General features: G+C 35.2%; 2 protein-coding genes and 1 pseudogene across 2 annotated transcripts; 1 reads left to right on the top strand and 2 right to left on the bottom strand.

Moving 5' to 3' along the window:
* The first annotated feature begins 425 nt into the window (after window positions 1-425).
* LOC102578417 (tubulin alpha chain-like) lies at window positions 426-1,914 on the top strand (annotated as a pseudogene).
* Window positions 1,915-4,490: 2,576 nt separating this feature from the next.
* On the bottom strand, window positions 4,491-10,613 carry LOC102601139 (uncharacterized transporter C405.03c-like). Its single transcript, XM_006346929.2, has 8 exons — window positions 10,397-10,613; window positions 8,758-9,153; window positions 7,790-8,004; window positions 7,163-7,233; window positions 6,954-7,052; window positions 5,996-6,113; window positions 4,737-4,872; window positions 4,491-4,613 (listed from the first exon to the last, which is right to left on the bottom strand). The coding sequence occupies exons 1-8, from the start codon at window positions 10,475-10,477 to the stop codon at window positions 4,554-4,556; spliced, it is 1,176 nt and encodes a 391-aa protein (XP_006346991.1). The 5' UTR covers window positions 10,478-10,613; the 3' UTR covers window positions 4,491-4,553.
* Window positions 10,614-11,482: 869 nt separating this feature from the next.
* Window positions 11,483-18,024, bottom strand: LOC102600797 (probable monogalactosyldiacylglycerol synthase, chloroplastic). The gene is made up of 7 exons (XM_015308581.1): window positions 17,967-18,024; window positions 17,830-17,887; window positions 17,533-17,721; window positions 16,916-17,077; window positions 16,413-16,554; window positions 12,277-12,489; window positions 11,483-11,745 (listed from the first exon to the last, which is right to left on the bottom strand). Exons 1-7 carry the CDS (start codon window positions 18,022-18,024, stop codon window positions 11,521-11,523), a joined length of 1,047 nt encoding a protein of 348 aa, XP_015164067.1. The 3' UTR covers window positions 11,483-11,520.
* Between the last annotated feature and the right edge of the window lie 224 nt (window positions 18,025-18,248).

Raw genomic sequence — 18,248 nt, 5'->3', positions numbered from 1 at the left:
CCACCCCCGCCTCGAGGTACCGTCGTGCCCCGAGGCCTCCCTTCCTACCCCCACCTCGAGGTACCGTCGTTCCTCGAGACCCCCTTCCCCACTCCCACCTCGAGGCACCGTCGTACCCCGAGGCCCCTCTCCCCCAGCCTCGAGGCACCTTCGTGAAAGTATAGAAATGTTCTTCTTAATACTTACAATCTTGGATGTACATGGTACCTTCCAAAGGCAAAAATGTTTCCTTGTTAGTTAGTCACAACTTCAGATACAAAAAACAATCTTTTTTTTCAATTTACTCACATTGCAAAACAGCTTATAAAATAAAAGGTACCCAACTGTGAAAACTTTTCTTCAACCTAATAACATAAACATTATAACTTTCTTCAAATATTAAAAATGCAAAGTGGACAGATAAACAAAAGGCAGGAATTATCAGATCTGAAAATCATCAGAAGAGGCGTCTTGATAAACGTCCTTTCGTTTTAAATTTGAAATTTGAAGATTTCTAAAAAAAGCAGCGAAAATGAGAGAATGCATATCGATCCACATTGGTCAGGCCGGTATTCAGGTCGGAAATGCATGCTGGGGAACTTTACTGCCTTGAGCATGGCATTCAAGATGATGCCCTGATGCCAGGCGACAAGACAGTTGGAGGAGGTGATGATGCATTCAACACCTTCTTTAGTGAAACTGGAGTTGAAAAGCATGTTCCCCGTGCTGTCTTTGTGGATCTTGAGCCTACTGTCATTGACGAAGTCAGAACAGGAACATACATGCAGCTCTTTTACCCTGAGCAGCTCATCAGTGGCAAAGAAGATGCAGCCAACAACTTTGCCCGTGGACATTATACAATTGAGAAGGAGATAGTTGATCTCTGCTTGATCTTATCAGGAAGCTTGCCGATAACTGTACTGGTCTTCAAGTTTTCCTGGTTTTCAATAATGTTGGTAGTGGAACTAGTTCAGGTCTTGGGTCACTTCTGCTGGAGCATCTCTCTGTGGACTATGGAAAGAAATCAAAACTTGGTTTCACCATTTATCCATCACCACAGATCTCAACCTCTGTGGTGGAACCTTACAACAGTGTCCTGTCAACCCACTCCCTTCTTGAGAACACTGATGTCGCAATTCTTCTTGACAATGAGGCTATCTATGACATTTGCAGGCGCTCATTGGACATTGAGCGCCCCACATACACCAATCTTAACCGTCTTATTTCACAGGTTATCTCTTCACTTACTGCTTCTTTGAGGTTTGATGGAGCCCTGAATGTTGATGTCAATGAATTCCAGACCAACCTTGTTCCCTACCCCAGGATTCATTTTATGCTTTCATCCTATGCTCCTGTCATTTCAATCGAGAAAGCCTACCATGAGCATCTGTCAGTTGCAGAGATAATCGACAGTGCTTTTGAGCCATCTTCCATGATGGTCAGGTGGATCCTCGCCACGGAAAGTACATGGCTTGCTGCCTTATGTTCCTTGCTGATGTTGTGCCAAAGGATGTGAATGTTACTGTGGCTACCATCAAGACTAAGCACATCATCCAATTTGTTGACTGGTGCCCTACTGGATTTAAGTGTGGTATCAACTATCAGCCAACAACTGTTGTTCCTGGAGGTGATCTTGCCAAGGTGCAAAGGGCTGTGTATGTATGATTTCCAACTCAACCAGTGTTGCTGAGGTCTTCTCACTTAGTGACCACAAGTTCGATCTGATGTATGCCAAGCGTGCTTTTGTGCACTGGTATGTTGGTGAGGGTATGGAGGAAGGTGAGTTCAGTGAAGCACGTGAAGATCTAGCTGCTTTGGAAAAGGATTACGAGGAGGTTGGTGCTGAATTGGAAGAAGGAGAGGATGATGATCACGAGGAATACTAAACACATGATGGCTTTGTTTGTTGGATGTATTTTCCTTTGGGTGCTCTTCAATTGCTGCACTAGATACATCACTGCTATTTTGTATTTTAATGGTGTCGTGTTTGCTGAAATGAATTCTTCTGCTATGAAAAGTTAAACTTGCTTGTTTGATTAAAAAAAAAGGCAGGAATTGGGGAAGATGTTTCAAATTTTCCATTAATAATACCTTTTAACCGTTAAAAGAATAGACATAATATTTAAAAAGATTAAACAAATCCCTAGATAACTAAAGCATTTCCTGCTACAAAACAGTGAAGAATTCAACTTCCAAATATCACATTCTCGACCAAAAAAAAAAGAAATCCTGTAAATCCCCTCATATCAAAAACCCTCAAATCACTTCACTAGATTTTCACAACTTTAATTTTTACCCAGTAACTTCAATCACAAAACCCACCTACATTTCCCTTGCATACACAAATTTATACAAGAAACCCCATAACCAACACACAGGAAAGTGAATCATCAAGCCAGTAATAAAAAAATACACAAAAAAGAAGATAAAACCCAATACTCCAATTATTTTCCTACAGTAAAAAAAAATACACATAATAAATAGAGACCAAAAACAGAGAAACACTCACAAGTTTGGAGGAATGAGAAATCGAGTATATGAGCAGAAACCGATTCGGGTTATTAGAAAGTGCCCGTCGTCTTCAGCATTCAATTTTCCGGCCTGATTAGTCTCCAACCCCGATGAATTCGCAGCCATTGCTTGTCTTCGCCACCGCACTCGAAACGATCAAAAATTTAAATCCTTATCAAGAAAACGAAGAAGAAGAAGAAAGCCGTTATCTGTAATTATGAAAAATGTGAAGTAATATATACGTTAGTAGCAGACAATGTTTGGGCCCACTAAAAATCATCTGTTCAAAATTTTGGGAATGAATTTCACAAGCCGTTTTTCAAGACTTTTTTTCTTTCAAATCAAATATTTTAAGAATAATATAATACTATGTGAAGTTGTCCTATGTTCAAATCTACACTTCACCAATTTTTTTTTATAAATAGTTGATTTACATTCTTTTTGAGATTTTGAGATTTTATTTCTCTTAGAATATTTTTCAAAAATAAAATTGTATGTTACTCCATCATCCATATTTTTATTTTTGGAGTTAATTTCCATCAATTGCATATTAAAATTACTTTTGTTTCATAAAATACCAGTTGAGAGAGAAGAAAGTTTTTGACGTGTTTAATATTCTTTTGAGAAAAATAGAAGTAGATGAATGATATTTTTATTCTAAAAGAAATATATTTTTATAGACAATTCTTAAAATAAGAATGAGCATCCATATAAATAACTCTTTAATTGAAAAATAAAACTTATTTTCTCAAATAGAAGTAATTCTCCCTTAGTCTCAACATATATGATATATTTTAATGTCATATTTTATACTGATTAAAAATAATTTAATTATTAACCTCTGAAATGATTCATAGTTAGAAAAATATCTAACATTGATTTAGACCATAAATTTTAAAACTATTCTTTTTTTTAAAAAGAAAAATTATGTTAAATTAAACGATACCACATAAATTGAGACGAGATAATATTGTATATATAGTACAACATTTTGTCATATGATTTGAATTGATACTTCAAGGAATGGTCAGCAAAGTTTTGTCATTTTTGTTGGTCATTGCTCTTTAGAAGCTATGAACATTGTTTTGCCAATAAAAAAAAAAAGAAAATCCATAGATTCTCTCAACTTTGAAAAAGTAATGATTCAAACAATGTTGATCCAATAGATTGCTAGTAGTAATTTGTTAAGTAGTAGATATATGTTTCAATTAATAATAATTATTTTAAAAAGTCACTCAATTTTTATTTTTTTTAAAGAACCACTCTACGAGGGAAGATGTAGATAAAAGGTCAATAGCCTGAACGTCATAAGCTTTAGATTTATCAACAGGCGACCACAGATCATAACGTACTCTTCGCACAATAAATCCACTTTGAAGTTGACTTATTTGCTCGGCCAATCGTCGAAATGTGTACAAGATACCATAAGGGCCCAATATCTCAATAGCACCTTTGTCTGAAGGTTCGAAGGAGACTCCACATCCGAAACACATGAACGATCTGACTACAAAGTTATTCAAAACTTGATCGATCCAAGAACTAAGAGCGGTAGAAGTCTTGTCTTAGGGAACGAGCTTGAAGGCTAGTGGTCATATTATTCGTCTAAGGGGCAATGCCTTTTCCGGGCCTATCCCCATTCGTCAATCGCTTTCTTGAGTTGATGTTTAACTTGCACCAAAATCCATCTCTATGTTCGCTAAACTTGCTTCCTTTTTTTCTTTCATCAAAGCCGACCTTAACAAACATCTCTTCCATTTTCGGCTCTTCCTATTCCATACCATAAACACACACCTTTGCTTCATCAACATTGGTGCTAAAGGCTCTACCCCCGCCCACCAGTCCTTTATGGAGTTAGCCGACCAAGAGAAAAAATTCCCCAATATAATAAAGAAGTAAGAAGGGTTCCGGACATTTACAAAAAAAATAACAAACTATATACAGTTTGAAAATTGAAATGTTGTTATTACAATTTAACCATAATATTATCATAGGGAAGAAAACTGTGTTTTTCTACCGTAGTATATATATATATTTATATTTACACACTTCGGACTAAAAAATGCTCACCTTCTACGGCATGAACATTTGTCAGATAGGTTAGCTATAACAAATCCAGCGAAAACCTTGAAAACAGAAGCAGAAGAGAATGGTGTTAATGAACTTGAATTTGTAACATGTTAATTTTTCTCAGTTACTAAAACATACTCCAAGCATGTAGAAAAGTAATAGCTTTATTGAAGAAAAACCTGAATGCATCCAAGAATGTACACTGCAGAGTAACGACGTCCATGAACTAGCATGTCAGCGATCATGGCAAGGGGTATGGTCAATGACATGCCCAGTGTAGCAACTAATGGTGTTGTCCATACTACTGAAAGAGCCCTGTTTCATATTTCCAGAAATTACGTGTGTTAATCTAAAAACATATAGAGCAAAAGAAGATATCAATGTAGAGAAAAGAGAAGGGCAGATTCTGGAAGAGTTTGAGCAACACAAATTTAAGACAGTGATCTTCAATATAGCAAAAATAAGGACTCTGAACAGTCTATCCCAGCTAATTAGTTTGCTCTCGTTGCGGTTTAATTTCATTTTGCTTCCACTATCATCTGATTAGCTGATGTGCAGAGAGGAAGGCTCAACTCCAGGAAATGTTTTCTCTAGTGTTATTTAATATGTATCAAGTAATCGAGATGATAAAAATTATCTTAACCTTAGCAGCAAATGAAAAAGGTGGATCTAACAAATTAAAAATACAAATGGGTTCATTTGAAGTCAAGATTTAATGCAACTTTATTCATATTCTAGATGTTTTCTATGGGTTTTTCCTTTCATTTCATAAGGAAGAAGGTCAAGGTTTGTGTTACTAGTAGACGATACGTTCACAAAAAGGGCAACAGACAGATATCCTGATTAAGAGCCTAGAAAAGAGTTGGCATGAATCCTTCCTGTGCAAGCTGGGTGTGAAGAATATCTTCTGTCGTCTAACTTTAGGATTACTAAGCATGGTGTGGAAGAAACAGGAGTGGAATAAGGGCGGTGAGCAATGGGATAAGCCATAGTTGTGGTGTGATGTAGAAAACAGTTTCTGAGCTTAGTTAAGTTAATTGGCCGACTCGAAGCTGGTTTAGTCGATTAGCTAGTGAAGTTGCTATATTCTAATTGCAACCAGACCTAGATGATGGAATGGACCATCTTTATATCTTTTCCCATTCAGTTGCAACTACTCAAGTTTCTTTCCTCTACTTTACTCGTCACTCAGTTACATCAACTCGAGATATCCATTGATGGAGCTTTCTTAACAAGATTAGTAGTATAGAAAGTTTTCCTAATTCTGACATAATAAAAAATCTCGAGATTCAGGTAAATTTTCCTTATTTAATTGTTAATCTCATTTCAAATAGTTTAAGTTAAATTATTTCTGGAGCCAAGCATGTATCTAGTTTACAATCAATTCGAGACAAGTTATCTATTCTTATTTTTTAAGAGGATAAGTGCTCGTACGTACCATAAGTAGTCACATAGAAAACTCCCTATAAATCCATTCAGCAGCACAATCTCGACAATAGAAGCTGAGCTTGGGAAATCAAACTTAGGTTCCAACCCAACAACATTTAATGGCCACACTGCGAAATAGAATAGGGTGTGATAAGAATCAGTAATACACAACCAATTCTTTAAGGTAAATATTCAAATTAAGGATGGAAATGATATGACTGGTTGCATCACACTTGAATTCTGGAAGTTCTTTCCACTGGCTTACCAAATATTTGCATTCCACGTATTACGGAAAAGATTGTCTGTCTTTCCCTTTCAAGATGCATCAAAAATATCAAACTTCTATCCTTATAAAAGATCAGACTCTATAAGAAGTAAACTGTAATTGGACCAGCTTCAACATGAAACGTTCAACTCTTCACCTACTCTTAAACTCCATTCCAGATCAAAACTAGGATGATTAAACTAGAATGGTGCTATTAAATGGAACACTATATCATTGTTACATCAACTTAGACCTAGAAGTCCTAAAAGAACACATTTTCATCACAAAGACAATTATGAGGCACAAAGAGATCAACTCCAAACCTAAAAGTCCCAAAAGAACTAAATGAAATCAGTTCCAAAATTTGAGCACTACCTAAAGAAAATTGCCTTCCTTACAAGAACAATGGTGTTACCTTTTATTAGATACCCGAAGAATTTAATCTTTAGCTATATTTTCCCTCTTTCTTTCCCTTCGATATATACTTGGGGTTTTTTCTGCATCCACCTCCGTTCCCAAACAAATTAAAAGGATCAAGAACTGATCTCATTGTTCAATTCTTGTGCTTCTCAATTTATACCAACTCATAAGAATGCTATTACTTCTTAATAGACCAAACAGAGAGAAGAATGGGCAGCATCTCTAATTATGAAGGAAAAATTATGAAATTCATGCTGTCAGTGATTTCCAAAATGTACATTACCAAGCCACCAAAGGCCAAACAAAGTGAACAAGCCTAGATATCCGAAGAACCTCTCCATATCTGCCTTTTCTCCTGATCCAGTAGATTTCTTGAGGAGCACTGAGTACATCAAGAAAACCGTACACAGATCAAAATAAGAACCATGAAAGTAGAATTATCAATGTAAAATAGAAGCGACAATATCATCCCAAACCTGATAAATATCCTACCTGTGAATAGGCCATAACACACTGCTGAAAGAAGACCAAAAACATCGCCGATAATGGAATGTTTAGCAGTCCTGTCAGCAGCGATGAACCCACAAAAATGATGCACTAGTTTTAGCCACAAAAAGTAGCAGATGGAAGTAAATTGAGAATTCCCTAATATTTGTAATCCATACAAATTGAAAAGCCAATTATGTCAAGAACCAGACAGGTTAGCTATGACCAAGAATGAAGTAAATATATTGTGGAATTTATTTGTCAGAGGGGCAGGTTATTTTGTCTTAAGTAATATAGAAGCACAACTTTTGCAGTAATAACATATCATCGTATAATGGAAGAACAAAATGTTGCAGTACTGAAGAATTTAAGATGCTATAGATGGTAAACTTGAATAAAGCATCTTCTACCGCTGCACATGTAGTTTATTCCTCATTTACTTCAAATATCATCTTAGTGAAACAATTAAATCCTCTACAAAAATCTGACACTAGTATGGATAGCATTTTTCAGCATAGAATATCTTAAATGAATGTTGGAAAGTTTGCATAATAAAAATGGTTGGTTTGGAAAATCTCAAGACATAGTAACAAGACCTTAATACAGATAAACAGATGCTTATTTAAAACTTACACAGATACACTCAGCATTTCATCTGGAGCCCATGTTTTTCCAACCGTAGTCAGTGCTACACCACTCATACTAACTATAACAGCAACCATCTTTGAAATATCCATTGAATCCTGGCCAAGGACTGCCCCAAAAAGAAGCGTAAAAAGGCCTGATGTAGAGGTCAAAATGGTAGTACTAGCCACACTCGTATTTGCCAGTGCAGAGTTGGAAAAATACTGCAAACCATAAAGCAATTAAGTTGGGAATGCTAGTACTAACTACATAATCTATCTAGCAGAGATAGAATAGGACAAATAACAGCCAGTCACCTAGATCAAGACAGAATATGGCATGTAACAGCCAGTGATCTGGATACATGGTCATTTTGATCCATAATCAGACCAACTCAAATGATGATAACTTGACTGCTCAGCAAGTGTGTGAATTCATTGTCTCCCCATTCTCATCCATCATACATTTTCAAGAATAAGAAAGGACATATCGATTGCAAAATTCTAAATATGGACAAAACAAGTTCTCCATCTTTGTGATCTTTCTGGTTTATACTTTACAAGTAAAGAGAATTCTTTATGAATTTTCTGTTTGGAACGATTTTTGAAATAATCATTTAATATTTTATAGAGTTCCTAACAGGAGATCTTACAGATGCTCAATGCTTCGTATATATTTTAATCAAGCAACAAACATTTATTTTCTAAAACCAAGACACCATAAAATCTAGTACATGGTTAAACAAATGAGTATGACCATGAATCTTGAAGCAAAATCAATTAAGGATTGGGTAGTGAAGCATATCCCTTCCAGAACACATCTGCCAGCTTAGTTTTCCCCCTTTTTGCTCGCTATTTTGTTTTGTTTTTGTTTTTGGGGAGAGGGTGGAGATATAGACAGAAATGTTTGATTTAAGTACTGACAGCAATATATTGTTCAATATGAATGTGTTAGATTATTATAGACAGAACAGTTACCTCTGTTGCAAACCATATGGGAGCAAGATACAAGCTACATTTGACAAGGTCCCATGAGTTATGTTCATCGCCCTTTTTAAGAAAGTGGAACTCATCTTTCTGGTTAATATCAACCAATGGAAAGCCTTCTTTCGGGTCGTTGTAATCCATGCCTGCTATAGAATAATCCTTCAAAGCTCCTTCAGGATGATCATGCATAACATTGAGTTTAAGTGGCACACCTAGAACTGAGTCCTCGTCGAGGAGAAGATTATCAGTGTACAGTTTCTTCAAGGAACTCTGCTCTAATAAACTACATAGCCGATCTTTACAAACTGCTACAGGCAGGAAGATTGCCATAAGAGAGATCCCCAGATATGTAACCGCAAAAGGTTGTTTGTACTCTACAAAAATCTTCTGCAGGACATAAACGGAGTTATCTTAGTATCTCCTGTCCAAAAACCACTGCATCATATGATTGCAGATCTTCGAAATTGAGATTTAAAAAAAAAAACAGAAACCAGTGAACGGCAAAAGGAAAGTTGTTTAGATACATACTAAAAGAAAGGATCAGCACCTTCAGCATAGGAACTACAACATAATGAAACAACATTCTAAGTTTCCCTTTTGCAGCAGCTCTACAGCTTTTTTTACCAATACTCCCCAAGTAATAGTTGTTAAGATACCATTAATGGAAAATTTATAAAACTGACATGATGTAACGGAGACATAATTCGTTTAGCAAAATGTTGGTTTCAGACTAACTTGCCTCAATGCTCTTATATATATCAGTCCAATAAAACATCGCAATAGTGCATGATAAATTTGTTGCCTCTCATTTCTTTCACAACAATTGATAGTAGATAAAGATAATAATAAGATAACTACGCCAACAGAAACCAGAATAAGGTACATAACATCTCAAAGCCGATGACTAATCAAATGATGTTCTTTTAATGTATAAATACAATGGATACTCTACAGGGAGTATAATTCATAAGACCTTGTACGATGATGATCGCAACAACAAAAAATAATTCTACATAATGCTACTACCTGAAATTTGGACAACTATTCACATGACTTTGCCTGATTATTACCAAGTACATTTCAACAATGTTTAGATTTCTGAACTTCCTTATGCAAATGATTTCAGTTGCTTGACTATAGAAACAAACCTTTTCCACTGCTTACCAATATATGGGGCAAAATGTCACTGCAAATCCTTACCTTTCTCTTTTGCATTTCTGCGAGACTTAATGAACCAGACTACATGTTATTCTATAATGTTCTTCATGTTAGAACCAAATTACGAAAGAAGAAAAGGAAATTTTAAGGTTATAATACTTCTTATCAATCTTTCCCTATCTGGTTGTTGTATAAGAAAACAAATTTCGCATTCAGCTATGAAAAGAAACAAGCACTCCACAAAATAAATCAACTATATACTTCCTCTGTCCCACCACAATTTATGTGGCACAGTTGGAATATCGTGATTCAAACTTCTAAAAGTTTATCATGAATTCGGACACAAAAGCTTTTATATTAGTATTATAAATCATAATAACTAAACAACTTAAAATATCAAAAAGAAATTCGTTGTTGACTCTTGAAATTCCAACGGTGCAACATAAATTAGAACAAAATTACTAAGGCTTACCTGAGTAACTTCAGCAGAAGCAACCCATATAAACACAAAAACTCCTATAAGCCCTAATCCAACATTGTATTTCCAAACCATATCTTAAAAAACTCACAAACAAAGTTACCGAAAAATAATTGTAATTTAGAAAAATATAATTGGTGCTCTGAACTAGATAAAGGTAGTAAAATTTGTTAGAAAAAACTCCAGGCTTTTGGTGGTTTTCTTAGGTTGTAAAAAGGGGAGAAAATGTGTAATGAAGAGTTTGGAGTTGAAATGCATTTAATATTGAAGTTGACTGACATTACCAAGAAAAGCTAAAACGTGAATAGTGCCTTTTTATTTGACATCTAAATTCATAGAGTATATTTTAGAGACGTACGGGAGTGACATTGTAACTAACTTTTGTCTGTTTGAAAGGTTGTTACATAGGGCTCCTATTCCTTAATTCACATTTTTCCAGTTTAAGACCATAAGATTTGCTACCTTTGACATGAAAACATTAAGAAATAAAAATATTATATATTTTATTAGAAATCTTTTTACCGTTATCTAAATAAAAATTAATGAAGATTATTATGATTTTATATATATGAAACATATTTTCAGTTAAAAACTTACATTGATTTATCTATTTTAATTGTTAAAATGATATTAAGAAGAAAAAAAATGATAATTTCCTATTTATGTATTTATTAATTAAAGTGATTTTAAAAGAAAAGAAACCAGAACTAAATTCTTTAATAGGGATAGAGCATTTTTACGAAGAAAAGGGTATTTTGACCTACTAAGTAATAATGACATTTTTGAGCCAAATCATTGGCATAATGAGCATTTTTGGACCAGATTAAGAAAATTTACACTATATGTTGTTTATATATAGAGAGAGATAGTTAGATAGATTGATTATGAATTCCTAAATTAGAAGACTCGAGATCGACTTAGCTGTAATAGAATCTCAAAATTCACCTTCACTGAGCTGAAGGACTTTTTTTTTCGTTGGTCGACAATGTTTGAAACGAATCTAGATGATTCGAAGTGCACTATTAACCAAATGAACAGATAGGAAATAGATACAAAAAAGGAAGTGAACGATGAAAAAGTTGCAGGGCAAAAATTGATTGATGTAATTAAATTTAAATTTAAGCAGGTGGTACAAAGCTTCTCTGTCTGAGCAGTTGATGCTTGTCATGCACAATCTTAAATACAGCATAAGGCTTTGCTAGCCTTAAAGCATTTTGAGACATCACTTTTCGTTCATCTTGTCTCGGACCAAACCACTCACCAACTATTTTGGCTATCTCTTTTGGTGATTTTGAGAATTTCCCGCATCCCTTCTCGATAACATATGCCACATTTCCAGATTCCTGCAATAACCAAAAGAAAAAAAGAGGAGATAGCTACGACTACGACACATGGACAGATCAAGGTCTTGAATAATAGGAAAATTACTACTGGATGTCATGTAGTGATCATAGCATACTGGAAATTACTACTCAATTGACTTATAAACCACTTGTAATTTGACTGACATTATTGACACAACTTCCAGGATTAATACTTCTCGCAGAACTTAATCACTTGGATTACGTAACGTCGAAAAGTATGGTATCAGCAAGAAGTCTAACTGAGTGTTGCATATAAGAAGATAATTTACCACATAAAAAGCTTATTGTGAACTACTTAAATGAAGTTTAGGGGTGCATGAAGGTGGAATTTAATAAGTTTGACAGCTTATAGTGAACTACTTAAATGATAGATGAAAAGGGGTTGATTGACTGGTCAATGGAGAGCTTCATAAAGAATATGCAGCAAACCTCATACATGCACCTTTTAGATAGTACAATAAAAGTCTAGTAGAGAACCTGCTAGAAAGTAAAGTTTCAAGTGAGACATACCTGGACAGGAATTTTCCAGTCTACTGAATTCAATCTATCGGCAAGCTTCTTGTTCCGCCCACATATTACAAGGACCTGGCCTATTGGCTCCCCAAGCCTTTTATCTGCAAGTGCTCGAGTTGTAGCCTCTATTGGCCCCATTCCTTCCCCACCACCCATTAGCAGTATGGCAGGTAGATGCCCCTCCATTTCAAGTTCCTTCCTCAATTCAACCTAGCATTTCATAACAAAACAATCTAGAAAACTTTATTCATATTGTCACAGACAACCATCCAGTAATAATAACCGTTTCTACAAATCTGGAGCTGATTCAGTCAAAATTCTCAATATGAATAAATGAGGTGCAAGAAGAGAATCTCTATAAATGGTGGAGAAATTAAAAGATATAGCAGCATATTTACTGAGCATTAGATAGCATCTCTTTTCTACCTCATGACTAGATGTATTAATAAATCATGAGTCCTAATGATTTCAGTTTCTCCACCTTTATATTCAAAACTTCACTTGCTCCTGTCCTATCTGACTAGGATAATTCATAATCCCGACACAATCACAAGCAGTAATAAATAGAGGTGTGAGTTATCTGTGGTCTGATTAGCAGGCCCGTTAGTTCTTTGACGTAAAAAAGAAAGAGGGTAAAATTGAATTAAAATCATGTATTATACTCTTATTAGCAAAGAGTAATACCTAATCTTGAGTTTGACATGATCCTGGACATGGGGGAATTGGAACTAGCTGATAAGCATTGTTGCACAGTTATTGATAATGACCATCATGAGGTACTTTTTTGGTTTGTTTTCCTTAAGCAATCAATTTATATAATTTAAATATAAAAGTTATATATGCTGGAAACGCAGTTCATATGGTAAGGAGATACTATTACTTCCCAAGGTATGTTGTGTTCAGCACAGACCAAATTTATATTCTTATTGCTGAGAGTTTATTTTTGTAAAGATATGATACTTGAGTCTAACTCAACCTCAAAAGCTAGCTAACTCATGAGGGGAGGATTGACCAAGTCCAAATAAACAAACCACCAATCCATTCCCCTACCGATGAGGGACTCTAAACCACTCTTAACGTTTTTCAATAATAGTTCCACAGAGACTAGGCTTACTTTCTCTCTCTTTCTTCACCTATTTACTTTCTTCTTTTCATGTTGACTCCTACGGAGAGTGCAGGACCTGAAAACTATGAAAATTTTGTGTTTCCACAGCATCTATTTTATAGTAATAGAAAAAACATCATATAAGATGCCGATCTTTATGTACTAATATTAAAAAAAAATCTTTAGAGGATTGAAAAAGAAGAAGTCTTTCATCAGTACTTGACCAAGACGGTATCGAAATTATGTAGATAAATATATTAAGATGTGGCTCAACCAGAGTACTTAAATCGAGAAGCATTCATTTTAATTCTCTTATCAAACTGAATACTCCTGATTTAACTACTGTGGTCTTGCCACATCTTAATATCTATATAAGCATGACACCATCTTAAATAGTTAAATCAGAAGTACTCATATTAACTATTGAGCTGAATGAGAGAAATTTATTCATTTCATGCTGACACTCAACATCATACCCATTAAGCCTCATAGTGAATTCAGTAAAATGACATTCAACATGTTTTTCATGATAACACTCGACAGCATGCTAGGGACACTTGTCCTTTATCATATATCCTACAGCCATTCCCGTGATCAAATATAGATTATCATTCAATACATTAAAACGGAGTAACTTCCCATTTGTGAACATATTAGCTTGGAAAACAGAAAATGTCCCTCTTGACAATCTTGCTGTATACTCCTGTTGCAGCAGTAACTAAAAGTTCTTTTTTTAATACAAGGGAGATTACAATATAATCAAAATCAATGCGCAATATGAAAATGTGACACAAATCTGGAATTGTTTCTCTCTTCTGTGGGAGTTTTCCTAGGAATCTTTATATAACCTGAAAAGTTGGCAACTGAGAGAGTGATTGGTGAGAAATGCTAGTGAAATGTAATATGCTTGACGCTATTACCGGGAACAACTAATCCTGATGCTATTACCATGTAAAGATATGACACTTGGGTCTAACTCAACCTCAAAAGCTAGCTAACTCATGAGGGGAGGATTGACCAAGTCCAAATAAACAAACCACCAATCCATTCCCCTACCGATGAGGGACTCTAAACCACTCTTAACGTTTTTCAATAATAGTTCCACAGAGACTAGGCTTACTTTCTCTCTCTTTCTTCACCTATTTACTTTCTTCTTTTCATGTTGACTCCTACGGAGAGTGCAGGACCTGAAAACTATGAAAATTTTGTGTTTCCACAGCATCTATTTTATAGTAATAGAAAAAACATCATATAAGATGCCGATCTTTATGTACTAATATTAAAAAAAAATCTTTAGAGGATTGAAAAAGAAGAAGTCTTTCATCAGTACTTGACCAAGACGGTATCGAAATTATGTAGATAAATATATTAAGATGTGGCTCAACCAGAGTACTTAAATCGAGAAGCATTCATTTTAATTCTCTTATCAAACTGAATACTCCTGATTTAACTACTGTGGTCTTGCCACATCTTAATATCTATATAAGCATGACACCATCTTAAATAGTTAAATCAGAAGTACTCATATTAACTATTGAGCTGAATGAGAGAAATTTATTCATTTCATGCTGACACTCAACATCATACCCATTAAGCCTCATAGTGAATTCAGTAAAATGACATTCAACATGTTTTTCATGATAACACTCGACAGCATGCTAGGGACACTTGTCCTTTATCATATATCCTACAGCCATTCCCGTGATCAAATATAGATTATCATTCAATACATTAAAACGGAGTAACTTCCCATTTGTGAACATATTAGCTTGGAAAACAGAAAATGTCCCTCTTGACAATCTTGCTGTATACTCCTGTTGCAGCAGTAACTAAAAGTTCTTTTTTTAATACAAGGGAGATTACAATATAATCAAAATCAATGCGCAATATGAAAATGTGACACAAATCTGGAATTGTTTCTCTCTTCTGTGGGAGTTTTCCTAGGAATCTTTATATAACCTGAAAAGTTGGCAACTGAGAGAGTGATTGGTGAGAAATGCTAGTGAAATGTAATATGCTTGACGCTATTACCGGGAACAACTAATCCTGATGCTATTACCATGTAAAGATATGACACTTGGGTCTAACTCAACCTCAAAAGCTAGCTCATGAGGGGAGGGTTGCCCAAGCCCATATAAACACACCATCAGTCCATTCCCCAAATGATGAGGGACTTTAACTCACTCTAACATTTTTCAATAATAGTTGCATAGGGCCTCAGCTTGATTTCTCACTCTTTCTTCACCTATTTGCTTTCTTCTTTTCAAGTTGTCTCCTACGGAGGGTGATGAACCTGAAAACTATGGAACTGGTGTGTTTCCACAACATCTATTTTTATATAAATAGGAAAGATGGCATATAAGATGTCAATCTTTAAGTATTAATATTGATTTTTTTTCTTTAGATGATTGAAAAAAAAGAAGTCTTTCATCAGTACTTGACCAAGATGGTATAAAAATTATGTAAATAAATATATTAAGATGTGGCTCGACCAGAGTACTTAAATCGAGAAGCATTCATATTGATTATCTTATCAAACTAAATACTTCTGATTTAACTACTGTGGTCTTGCTGCATCTTAATATCTACATAAGTTTGACACCGTCTTAAATAGTTAAAACCACAAGTACTCATATTATCTATATTGAGACGAATGAAAGAAATCTATTCATTTCTGCCGTAACTGTTCAGAATCTATGCAGAATGTTTGCACTTCTATTCTCAACTCTCAACATTATCCAGAAACCAGCATACAAATATATATATATATATATATTCTATAAATCCTTCATTTTCCTTATCAAAATTCTTAACTCTCGCCTATGAGATACCACACAACCATATAATCCTCTTATTCTCACAAAAAATCAACTAATGACGGAATAAAATAAAAATGGAAATACAATGAACCTACGAGCCATTTATAATTTAAGGAACTACTGTCCATTTAAAATAAATGCACAATTATAACAGACTCAATGTTTCAATTTATAGTCCAACTAGGGTAAGGTGGGGGAACTGCACTTACCTTTGGGCAAACAAGCTTCACAAATGACGGTCGCACAGGAAGGCCAAAAACTTTTATTTGAGATGGTTGGAAGCCAGCATTCAGTGCTCTTCTTGCAACCTCCTCCGATGGACAGTAGCACCTTGTAACAAGTTTATGAAAGCTGAAAGTGGGTGGGGGGGGGGGGGGAAATCAGACCTAGCAGACTCAATGTTTCAATTTATAGTCCAACTAGGGTAAGGTGGGGGAACTGCACTTACCTTTGGGCAAACAAGCTTCACAAATGACGGTCGCACAGGAAGGCCAAAAACTTTTATTTGAGATGGTTGGAAGCCAGCATTCAGTGCTCTTCTTGCAACCTCCTCCGATGGACAGTAGCACCTTGTAACAAGTTTATGAAATCTGAAAGTGAGGGGAAAATCAGTACTAGTGTCCAAATTACACATTTGGTGAATACGTGCAAAATGTACAATGTCAGATGACGAGGGCATATATAAATCAATTAATATGTGTGTTAAATATACCATGTTGGATGACAAGTACATAAATCCGTTACAACAGTAGTAAATATAATCTTCTTTATGACCCCCTTGGACCTCAAGATACGTAGAGGCACATGCTTCATTAGAGGATGTACACTAATAATGATATCCGGCTGGTATTTCATTAAACCTTTTGCAACTTTCCTACACACAGTATGAGAGAAGAACTCTAAGGTATATGACAGAAGCAACTATAGTTAGCAAATGTACAAGTTAGCTAACAGCATACACATGAAGCCTCATAGTGAATTCAGTAAAATGACATTCAACATGTTTTTCAAGAAGATAGATAACAGTGAGTTATTACACTCGACAGCATGCTAGGGACACTTGTCCTTTATCATATATCCTACAGCCATTCCCATGATCAAATATAGATTAACATTCGATACATTAAAATGGAGTAACTTCCCATTTGTGAACATATTAGCTTGCAAAACAGAAAGTGTCCCTCTTGACAATCTTGTTGTATACTTCCGTTGCAGCAGTAACTAAAAGTTCTTTTTTTTTAATACAAATTGAGTATTGTATTTTCTGTCAGCAGAAGGGCAGGCCAAAGTAGGACATCATTATAAATTCAACTAATGAAGTTGTCTAACCTAGCAATAAAAGCAGATGTAGCAGCAAAATTGGATTGATGAACTACACAAGGCGCAGATAAATAATATGTCATTCTCCATAAAGGGTCATATTTCACCAAGAAGTTGTAACTCCTTGGCAATTGGTTGAAGGGCCACAGCGTATGATCAGTCCATAAATCAGTAACAAATACCTGCAATGCACACCCTCTTTAAACTAATAAAACATAATTCACAAACATACACATACACTCACATTCTGTATCATAGCTAACACATATAAATCCTACACTATCTAACAAAATCAATCGAAATGACCTGATGTTTATCTCCGAATTGTTCGTTGAATGTTGCCTTAATGGCTTCAGTAGATGCCCTGTGACCCCCACCAGTATCACTCATCAAAATTAGCACCCTTTTTGGACATTCGGTGAGGGACTTGTCATGTTACAGACCTATGTAGTGATTCTTTCTGATTGAATTGATGTTTATGTTTGCAGTTGGTGGCAACATTCAGAAAACCATGCCTACGTGCAGCAAGATGCTCATGAGTTCTTCATTTAAATGCTGGACAGGATCCATGACAAAGAGGGGAAAGCAAGTTTGGCAATCAAAGGTATAATTTGATGAGAATGGTTCTTATACTTCTTATCTCATGTAGGACATGCTCTGGGGTCTGTTCTTTGATAACGCATATCGTTCATCTCTTTCTGTTTGAAATGCAATACAGTGAGTAG

This window comes from Solanum tuberosum, unplaced genomic scaffold, assembly GCF_000226075.1.
Source record: "Solanum tuberosum cultivar DM 1-3 516 R44 unplaced genomic scaffold, SolTub_3.0 scf00085, whole genome shotgun sequence".
Classification (NCBI taxonomy): Eukaryota; Viridiplantae; Streptophyta; class Magnoliopsida; order Solanales; family Solanaceae; genus Solanum; species Solanum tuberosum.
This window is presented reverse-complemented; position numbering and strand designations above follow the sequence as displayed.